The sequence below is a fragment of the Brassica napus genome, chromosome C9 (assembly GCF_020379485.1).
Source record: "Brassica napus cultivar Da-Ae chromosome C9, Da-Ae, whole genome shotgun sequence".
NCBI classification, from domain to species: Eukaryota; Viridiplantae; Streptophyta; class Magnoliopsida; order Brassicales; family Brassicaceae; genus Brassica; species Brassica napus.
Window position 1 is genome coordinate 33129259 of NC_063452.1, and position 11146 is coordinate 33140404.

General features: G+C 42.2%; 1 protein-coding gene across 1 annotated transcript; it reads left to right on the forward strand.

Moving 5' to 3' along the window:
- The first annotated feature begins 9330 nt into the window (after positions 1-9330).
- On the forward strand, positions 9331-10239 carry LOC106394093. The gene is made up of 2 exons (XM_013834696.1): positions 9331-9825; positions 9898-10239. Exons 1-2 carry the CDS (start codon positions 9331-9333, stop codon positions 10237-10239), a joined length of 837 nt encoding a protein of 278 aa, XP_013690150.1.
- Positions 10240-11146: the final 907 nt, after the last annotated feature.

The window sequence follows — 11146 nt, forward strand, 5'->3', positions numbered from 1 at the left end:
CGCCTTCAAGGCTGTTCATGCCATTGAGAGTGGAGTCCGTCCTTCTCCCTTTTCTCCTGGATATTTGCGTGTGTTCCGAAGACATAAAGGAATCCTATGGCGTGATCATCCATGATCAAACACCATCACAGGGTCGTTCCCAACAACCATGAAACTGCCTTCCCACGCACCTCTCCCTTTAAGGCTATCTTGGCCATAGGAAGTCGAATCCGGCCATCCCTCTTCTTCCCTTACCATTTGCGTGTGTTCTCAGGCCCTGAAGGATGCTTTGGGTGTTATTAACCCGAATCAAAACCCGTCAAAGGGTCGTTCATTACTTCCCCTTTGATCTCTCCCAAAACAGCCTATTTATGGCCTTCAAACCACTCTTGGTCTTGGATGTTGAATCCAACCAACTCTCTGTGTTTTTTCTGTCTTTTCTTTGTGTTTCAGGGTGTAGGAGTAAGCCCTGGCATGCCTGAAAACCCACGTACTTACCCTCCTTATATAGAAGAAGGGGTGGTTACTTCTTAACCATTGCATCCCTTCGGTATCATTTCTGGCAATTGATTAATCAATGGTCCAGATCACACCCATTCGCCTATGCCAATTACCAGCCATCCTGAGCCTGCTTATCCACTCCAAGACATGTCACACTGAAGCCCTCAAGGAATACCCAAGTCCCTGGCTCAATCCCAAGAGCCCACAAGCCCATCGTCACACACAGGTAGCCCACATGGCCCGGCCACTGTCCGGACCCGGCCCAACTGCCCAAGACCTGAACACTCAGTCCAGCTGAGTTGAGTTGATCCCCAGCTGACCCATCTGAGTGAGCTAGTCCATCCAGCTCAGTGAGCTGACACACTCTACTTGAGCTTCAACCGAGCTTCGTCCAGCTGGTTGACCTTCTTGCTTGCATCGTCTAAGTGCTAGACACTTCGTCCAGCTTGCTCTCTTCATCTTATTCAATCCTTCTAAGTCCCTTGGTCTATTTCCAGACCTAGACTAAGTTTTCCCATGATCCTTGCTGACTTACACTTCGTGAGCTACCTCCGAGCTTCCATGAGCTTCACCATTGCATCGTTCAGCTACCATAGCACTCGCCCAGCTCCTTTGAGCTTATCTCCGCCTTGTCTTGGTTAAGTCTCAGCTATCTGATGCCATTAACCATGCTAATGGGCCATGATACGCTTGTATCTAGGTCCTGTGACCTGATTGGTGCGTCTCCTTGCACCAAGGTCTGTCCGGACGATCCAATCCAGGATCGGGGACACTACATAACACACACAAAAAACAAAACAAAACAACCAGCGAGGCAACTCTCAAGGCCGACAAAGGTCCGATATAGAATGCCATCGGCAGCAACATGCCCGATAATCTCTACATTATACACAACTAGACCGTAAAGGTCTCACTGGAAAACATGTCGTAAGACGAACTACGAAAGGCTTGGTCCCCTCAACAAGGGTACGTAGGCAGCCTTTTCAAGGAGCATCCCCAATCTTATCGCACTCCACTTTTAGTAGAGTGATCAGACCACTTCCAACAATTAATTCTGCCCAACTTACCTGGCCTGCCTAACCGCTCGCAAGAACATCGAAAAAATTCTAGCGAGCTAGGGGGCTAACTCTTGGGGTCAAAATCGGTCACGACGGAATCAATGTCGGAAATCTCCCGGAAAATGTCCTTCTTTAAAAAAAGAAAGATAAAACTCAAAAGAATAGAGAAGCGTAGGAACTAAGTCAATTTCGTAACGATTCCGAAAAGAATTCACAGAATAAGTCTTCAAGAAAGGTTACTCAAGGCATCGGAAAATGGATCCCGAAAAGCGAAACACCCATCGTCCAACTCGCCAAACGAGAGAGTTGGACCGACCACATTGTCCAAATCGCTAAATGGGCGAGTTGGACCGACCACATTGTCCAACTCGCCCATTTGGCGAGTTGGACCGATCACACCGTCCAATTCGTCAAATGGGCGAATTGGACCAACCACATTGTCCAACTCGCCAAATAGGCGAGTTGGACCAATCACACCGTCCAACTCGTCAGATGGATGAGTTGGACCGATCACACTACCTTCACCCCATTCTCGTAGCTCCCTCTTCCGTGATCGGATCGAACTGACTCTTGTTTCCTCTCGATCGGAGTCACCATCAGAACTTTACGGCTTAGAAACTGCGTGTAACATTCGTATTGATCGTATAAAACGGCAACGGTTAACCGAAAACCTCGAACTGCCTACGTAATATGAGAAATTTGAATGTTATTTGATATCGACGTCGTTTCGAAAGCGCTCTTTCTATAAAATCATAAAAAAGCTTAAGTCGGAAAACAACCCGAAAGGAGCCAGAATACGGCTAAAAGCGCAGTTGCGATTTTATGCGAAATCGAGCCCAATCGTTATGACGGTTTATCTTTTGTTACGCAAGAGAAGATAAATGTGAAGTTTCCAAAGATAAACACGAAGATCGAAGAAAAATGGAATATTTCTTCGAAGAGATAAACTCGAACGAGGGCAGAAAGCAAAAGAGCAAACCGCCTCTGGGAGGAGTATATAAGGACGTCGAGGTTGAAGATGTAAGGGGACAATTCTTTTTACTCTTAGAACTCTCTGCACTTAGAAACTTTTAGGCATTATTCTCGACATGTTCTATTTCTATGACAGACACTTGATTACTAGACGAACTCGCCCAAGCAGTTCGATCTCTTGTTCTAGTCTTTCAATCGAACTACGTTCGGCTTGATCCTCGAAAGGGGTACGTAGGCAGCCTTTCATAAGGTTCAGTCCGAAATCAAATCAAAACCTTTTTCGTATCTATTTTCGTCTTTTGTTATCAAGCTGCGACTCAACTAGGTTTAAGGTTTTAGGTTGCTAGAACTTTGTAACTCGCTGACAACTCTTGCGGCCAAAGCTTTTATCATCTTTTTTAATGATCGTAACGCTCTTATGCGGATTCGAAATAAGATCAACTTTTTCTAAACTTTTTAATTGTCTTTACATATTTTCCGCATTTATTTGGCCACTTGCCGTTGGCTCTCGCAGAGAATCCAAGACCTCTGGGAAAGCTAGGGTTTTCCTAACTTTCCTAATTTGAACGGATAATCGACAGTGCGAATTTCGGTTCCCATAAGGGAGTAATCTAAACTACGTGACAATGGCGGTGGATGAGCGTAACGAGCTACCCAAAGAGAAGCCGAACTCCAAAAGCAACTCGATGGTCTACAAAGTCAAGTACCCAAGCTGCACAGGGCTCTAGAAGATGTTGTGGAGAATCTCGAGCTCTCCTCAGAAGTCCAAAGCTTGAAAGAATAGCTCGACGAACATTTCAAGCAGCTGGAGCAGAGCGCCGAGAAGCTCAACCAACTCGAATTGGAGAACCTTACCCTCCGAGAGGAAAACCAAGCCCTTAACACAGCACGTAACAAAGAAGCATCGCTTTCAGACTCAGATCCGACCTATGCCAACTCTGGAGACACCTAACTCCGGAGGAGACACAACTCGCCCGCTTATGACGCTGAACGGAGATGGAGCACCGCACGAAAAGGCTAAAGGTACTCAGATCTATGACGTAGAAGACAACGAATCCGAGCCGGAACCCGATAACGAAGTATCCGAGGGAGGAGCAAAGACAAAATCTCCTATGACCGCCAATCCATGGTGGAAAGGCTCCCATGGGTAGCTCCCCCGATCCGGAAAAGCAACCTGTACTCCTACGCCAATACTCCTTTCATCGAGGAGATCACCCTAATCGAGTTGCCAAGGTGATATGATTCTGGATAGCACAAAGGAATGGAATCACGAACCTGACCATGGAGAGCTTGTCGCTGTTGAAAAACCTACACTTGAAGAGTGTTTGAGCCGAAATAAAGCTTCTATCATCAAAGACACCTTGATCTACATTCAAGCTACTCTACATTCAAGCTGATCATCATCTAGGCAAGTAACTTGTGTGTACTCTTTTTCCCTTGATTGGTTTTGTCCCACTGGGTTTTCCAATCAAGGTTTTTAATGAGGCCACAAGTTGCTTCTCTTACCTCCTAGATGATTGATCTTGGTCTGTCCACATGAAGACCTTATGTTATATTTTAAGCTATGCTTTTATGTTATTTAGTTTTGGAAAACTCTAGTCTTTGTTGTGTTTCCAAGGGAGCCTTTGTCTTTATTTCCCTTCTATTTTTGAGACCTTGTGCATGTACAAGGCTTCTCCTTTATATTGTGGTCGTGGCCCCCTTGTATCAGTATCCGTCTTTTATCAAAAACCTTTGTTTTCTCTTTTCTTCTTGCTTGTCGAGTTGATTGAGTGTTGGTGTGTAATATCCAACTTCTGGTGTGTAATATCCAGAGACTAATGGCTCTAGTTTGGTGTGTCATATCCGATCTATTACCTAGGAGTATCAAGGAGCCTTTCCGCAGCCTCTTGTGTCACCATTCGATCCACATACCTTGAGAAACTTGAGTCCTTTGATTCGTTTCTGCAAGGATTATCCCATCTGTTCCAGAGCATCATCCTAAGATCTCATTAAGTGGTATCAGAGCAACTCTGGAAGGGAAATATTTGATTTTTTTCTCTCTGATTTTCGTTTTGGTCTGTTCATATTTTGGCGAGTTTAATCTGATATGTGTTATTTGTGTTTAAATCTGATAAATCTGAGAACTTTGATAAAATATGTTGAAGTTTTTTCATATACTCTTTGATTTCGTGTTGATCTGTGTTTCTTGTGTAGAAATCTGTCGAAATAGGATTGTTTGATCCTGTTTTTGGTATTAGACTCTTCGGATCCTTGTTGAAGAAGTTACAGATTTGTTTTGTTGATTTGAAACTGATAAATACTGAGAAAATCGATATGTTTCTGTATTGTGGTGTTGATCTATTCTGTTCTGAAAATTTTGATATGTGCTTGTCTTTGGTTGAGTTCGAAATTGATCAGAGAAGTTTAAGGTTTGATTTTGTCGTTTGATCAGTTTATGTTTGGTTTAAAATTGATCGTTTCTTTTCTTTTGGTTATTTGTTTCTGATTATCAACTTGTTTTATTTAGATTTGAAATTCAATTTGTATTTGTCTCTGTTACAAGTTGATTGTTTGTTTTCCTTAGAACTTGTTACTGCTGTGTGTTGTTTTCTGTTTCAGGTACCATGGCAAGAGATCAAGAAGGAAGAATCAGCACTGCCAAGACTGCTAGTTTGCAGAAGATAATGGAATCCAGAATAAGAGATCAGCAGGAACATGATGAGCATATGCAGAAAAAAATGAGGCAAAGTTCTCCGAGGAGAAATCAAAAGATTGAGCGTAAACCACCAGATTTTGTTCAATACGGTTCAAGCAAGAATAGGAGATTTAAAGAAGAAGATGCAGGTCGTAGGAGGGAACCACATCTCAAGCAACCAGCCAGCACTTGGAGCAGATCACATCAAACTTCTCGCAATTTTAAATCAGATGATCATTCTTCTTACAATCAAACTATGGCTAAGCCTAAAATTTATGTGTTTACAGGAGAAGGTGATTATCTAGAGTGGGAAAGAACCGTGACCAAGTGGCTGTGCTACAATAGAATCCTGATGAAAGATGCATTGGCTTATGTAATGTCTCAGCTCAAAGGAAACGTTTATAAGTGGTTGTTGCAAGAAGAAGATGATCGCAGGTACTACAAGGAACCAGCTATCATCACTTGGGAAGATCTGATGTTGCTACTAAGGAAGAAATATGCATCCAAAGGCCACACTTCTCTGAAATCTCCAATGAAGGAAGTCACATCTAGCAAGACAGTAACCTATTACATCAAAGAGAAAACTGTTAAACATTCATGGTTCAGTGAAAAGGATAAGGAGTAGTTGTTACAAGTAATAATGGATGTCGAGAAGCAATTCAAAAGGACCAACACAACACGTCCATTCATTGAAACAAAGCACCAAGAACCAGTTACTACTGTCTCAGAACTCAAAAATGCAGGACCAGACTCAGCTGCACCAATTCAAGAAGTCCAAACCGAAACATCTATGGAAAAGGAAAAATCTGAGACAGAACAAGAGTGTTCTCTTTTCTTACCTCAGTCTGAATTGAATTACAATACTTCTTGTGATGAGCTAACTTGTCTTAAACCGGTGCAACCGAGTAGCCTTGTTTCAGTGTCACATGTTGCAAAAGAAGACTCAGCAGAGAAAGAACCAGAGCAGTCAACACAAGGAGAAGAGTTGGAACAGCAGAAAAACTTGCAATCAGAAACTATTCATGAATCCTTGTCTTATGACCTGCAAAAGCACTGTAAGGAGTTTTATATGGTTACTTCTATGCCTGAACTGTTTGTTGTGGTTAGTACTCAGTATGTGAAGCGTTTTGGTCTCGAAAAGGTTAAAGATTTTTGTGTTTCAAACTCTGTTTATGACAGAATGCTTAAATCTTTCAAAGAACTTGAACCAGATAAACTTTTTGATCAAAAATGTTTTCAATATGGTAATAAAAACATTTCTGGACATGTTTTGAGTTTTGAACGATTTATGAATCACAATGAAAAGATTTTAGAACCTGTTTTCAAGCCAACTGAATTCTATTTTAGAAAACCTTGTGATTTGTTTGCTAGAAATGAAGAAAATAGTTTTGTTGTGAACTTTCCTAGGCATGAACTGATCTCAGATTATTTTCTTGCATCCACATATGTTATGAAAGAACCTAGGAAGTTGCATGAACCAAAATTACATCATTCTGATGTTAGGGTTGAAATTCTGAAGTCTGCAAATATCTCTGTGTTTGAGCTTGATTGTTCGCGTGCTAAAAATGATTCTAAATGTGTAGGGTTGTTCTTTGAGGATATTCTAGTGTATAACACTTTCTTTGATAAATCTGTTGCAAAATTGAAACTAGAGTTCACTGTTTCTGAATGTATGAACTTAATCCTTGATGATATTTGGGTCTGCTATATTTTCTTTGATATGCATAATAGATGGAGGAATCCTACTGTTTTGTGCTTTGGAGACATTCTGGTCTACAACACTTTCTTTGACATGATAACACACTTGACTTGTCCAAAACAAGCTGAAAAAGGTACATGTGAAGAAAGGGGCTATAATGATCAGAGTATCAATGATGAGTCTTTGGCTAAGTTGGAGATGCAACAATCAAATCTTGGAAACTGTCTAGCAGCCAGCTTTGACATAGGTGCAGTCCGAGGATCATATCTCAACAACCAAAGGGAATTAACCAACAAACTTGACTGCAATGGAAACTTCACTCATCAGGGTCTCACGTTGAATTGGAATCATGTCCAAAGCTTCTCAAATGAAAGAGTTATTGATTCTACAAGTCGGGTAATTCTGTGTTTGCTTTGTTTGATTTTTTCTGAGTTTAGAACATCTCAAACATATCTATGGCGACCTGGTGAGCATGCTAAGGTAAGTGATCATGCCTTCAAGAATTCTTTTATAACTGATTGCACAGATATGATGCACTTGTTTTTGTCAAAAGAGCCATGTGCAGATTATGATGAAGCTTTGAAACATACAAGGAGAAAGAACAAGCCTGAGGAAGACAAGCGGTTCAAGCCACCTGATTTGAACCCAGAGAGACATCAAGACGTCACTTGTTTCATCCTCATCAAAGAAGCACCTCCAGATGCAGCATACAAGCCAAAACCGAGCAAAAACAAATTTGGGATAAGACTCTTACTTTATGACAACTTCTCATGTGCTAACTTGTTTTGTTTCAGTGTGTGTGAATCAAGTTTTAGGTATGCATCAGGAGTATGGAGAGCCCAACGTATCAGTCCCTTCTACCAAACAGAACCAGTCAGCAACAATGCCTATCAAAGAGTCTTGCAAGGTAAGTTCAATCTGATTTTAAACTTTAATGTTGCTAACTTGGTCCCCTCTTTTGCAGATAAAACAGATTTGAGGACAAATTTTTTTCAAGAGGGAGGGAATCATATGATTCTGGATAGCACAAAAGGAATGGAATCATGAACCTGACCATGGAGAGCTTGTCGCTGTTTAAGAACCTACACTTGAAGAGTGTTTTAGCCGAAATATAGCTTCTATCATCAAAGACACCTTGATCTACATTCAAGCTACTCTACATTCAAGCTGATCATCATCTAGGCAAGTAGCTTGTGTGTACTCTTTTTCCCTTGATTGGTTTTGTCCCACTGGGTTTTCCAATCAAGGTGTTTAATGAGGCCACAAGTTGCTTCTCTTACCTCCTAGATGATTGATCTTGGTCTGTCCACATGAAGACCTTATGTTATATTTTAAGCTATGCTTTTATGTTATTTAGTTTTTGAAAACTCTAGTCTTTGTTGTGTTTCCAAGGGAGCCTTTGTCTTTATTTCCCTTGTATTTTTGAGACCTTGTGCATGTACAAGGCTTCTCCTTTATATTGTGGTCGTGGGCCCCTTGTATCAGTATCCATCTTTTATCAAAAACCTTTGTTTTCTCTTTTCTTCTTGCTTGTCGAGTTGATTGAGTGTTGGTGTGTAATATCCAACTTCTGGTGTGTAATATCCAGAGACTAAGGGCTCTAGTTTGGTGTGTCATATCCGATCTATTGCCTAGGAGTATCAAGGAGCCTTTCCGAAGCCTCTTGTGTCACCATTCGATCCACATACTTTGAGAAACTTGAGTCTTTTGATTCATTTCTGCAAGGATTATCCCATCTGTTCCAGAGCATCATCATAGGATCTCATTACAAGGAAATTTTCATTTCCCAGCATAAAGGTGTATTATGGTACCAGCGATCCAGATGACCATATCGCCCAGTATAGACAGAGGATGCTCGCTGTAGCACTCCCAAAGGAGTCGCGCGAAGCTACTATGTGCAAGGGGTTCGGCTAAACCCTGATCGGACCAGCCTTGCAATGGTACATCAACTTACCCTCCAGGTCCATATCCTCCTTTGTGACCCTTAGAGACAAGTTCGTGGAGCAATTCGCTAGCAGTAGAGACCGGGAGAAAACTTTGGATGGCCTATATGAAATACTCCAGCATCGGGCTGAGCATCGGGCTGAGCCTCTGCGAGGCTATATAGCCCGCTTCAATCAAGAGAAGGTGGCCATTCCCGAATTTAACATCCTTACTGCAATCTATGCCTTCAAGCGAGGTTTGCTCCCCAACGGGGATCTCTATAAGGAGCTGACCAAATACCAGTGCAAGACCATGAAAGATGTGTTATCCTGAGCCTGGGCACATGTAAAATGGGAAGAAGACATCGCAAGTCGTGCTAAGGCGCAGCAGAAGAAAGACCCAAGGTGGTCAAGCCGGACCAAAACGAGCGAGACGAGAGAGCCTCTCCAAGACCAACAAAGGATTTCGGGAACAGAAGCCGGGGCAGATACCAGAACCGGCCGATCGAGAAGGCAAAAGGGATGGCAGTGTACACCTGGCAAGACATCTCTCACCTCTGTATCTCAAAGCTGGAACTGGTCAATGTTCTTAGGCAAATGGGCCAACAGGTCAAGTGGCCTCAGAAGATGAAAGTACCCGACTCTTTCCGGAACCCTGGTCTTTGGTACGACTTCCACCACGACCACGGTCATAAAATGGAGGACTGCGTCCCACTAAGGATCGAGGTCAACGAGCTACTCAAGAAAGGACACCTCTGGGAGTTCCTTTCCGTGAAGGCCAAGAGCCATCTAAGCAAAGAGACATCCGGGAAGCCCACTCAAGTTTTTCCCACCTCGCCACCTCGGCAGGACCGAGTAATCCACGTCATATCAGGAGGCTCGGAAATCTGCGGCATAAGCCACGCGGCCGCGAAGAAAAGAACCTGGAAAGCCAAGCACAGCCTAGAGACGGCCAAGCCAAAACGCATGATCCTGGGTACTGACGAAATAAACTTCATAGCTAAGGAGCAAGAGAAGGTCCTAGCCCAATATCACGATGCCCTAGTCATATCGCTAACTGTAGCGAATTGCCTAGTAAAGAGGATATAGGTAGACAATGGGAGCTCCGACAATATCATCTTCCAACCCGCATATCCGGATCTAGGGCTGGAAGAAAGCGCTCTGACACGGAGAATAACCCCACTCATAGGATTCAGCGGAAAAGTCAAACAGACCACGAGAGAAGTCATCCTACCAGTGTACACAGAAGGGATTAACATGTCAACCAAGTTCCTCGTCGTTGACTGCAAGTCATCTTACCACATGATCCTGGGACGGCTCTGGATTCATGACATGGGAGCCGTCCCTTCGACTCTTCACCAGATGGTGAAATTCCCAACACCTTGGGGCATAAAAGCAATCAGAGGAGTGATATCACTCAAATTACCCTAAGGAGTGATTTATACTCTCTTAAATAAGAGGTCGAGTTGTAGTACTTAGGGATCGAATCCATAGAGAGCTAGGGCACGCAAAAGGTCTAATAGTTATATGATTAATCTAGGCTAATAGTTTATAAAGCAGTAAATATTGTATTTTGTAGTGGTGAGCAAGGCAGTTGCTCGGCTGATTGATTGAGGGTTGTTTAATGGAAGGATGGTTGCTCGATCTAGGGTTTCTATTCAGGTAATCAGGATTATAATGATTTAGAGACTAATTGTTGTATGCAAGATATTAAAGAGTTCAACAATTAAGAACAAATTGCTCGGCTCTCGCTTTCTAGATTTGTCTATTGACTAGATCTAATGATCTCAACTATTGTTTGTTAATCAATTAGAAAGTGTCGATCGATGATTCAAGAGGAATATCGATCGATACACCTTTCACGACGTCGATCGATTATTCTATTGGAATATCGATTGACACGCTTCTAGCAATCTTTGCTGCGGGTTGATAAAGTACTCACTAGGGTTTCTAGATCAGTTATCACGTGTTTCTAGCAATCCTAGTTCAATGAGGATTTATTCAGAGAAAATACCAAGCTATCACTTGTGCCTAATGATTCTAAGATCAGGGTTCTAGTTCGCGACTCTAGAACACAAGCAGTAAGAACATCCTATTGATGAATATCACAACCTAGCAATTCTATATTTGGGGCTAATCCCTCATAACCTATTTGAACCCTAAACCTAACAGGTGGATCTATTCAGACATGAAGTTTGTCACAGAAATCATAGAAAGAATAGATATAAAACTGCAATAGAATAGATAATAAAAACCAAAGGAGTTCCTTCTTTCTCTCCTAACCTAGAAAAAGAATAAAAGAAAGCTTAGCTGTAAACAATGGCTTAGAAAACACATA

Excerpts from the sequence above, each read along its gene's own strand:
- LOC106394093 (XM_013834696.1), top strand. The coding sequence starts at position 9,331 with ATGGCAGTGTACACCTGGCAAGACATCTCTCACCTCTGTATCTCAAAG. Across the intron at positions 9,826-9,897 it reads TAGCTAAGGAGCAAGAGAAG|GTAGACAATGGGAGCTCCGA; the intron begins GTCCTAGCCCAA and ends AAGAGGATATAG.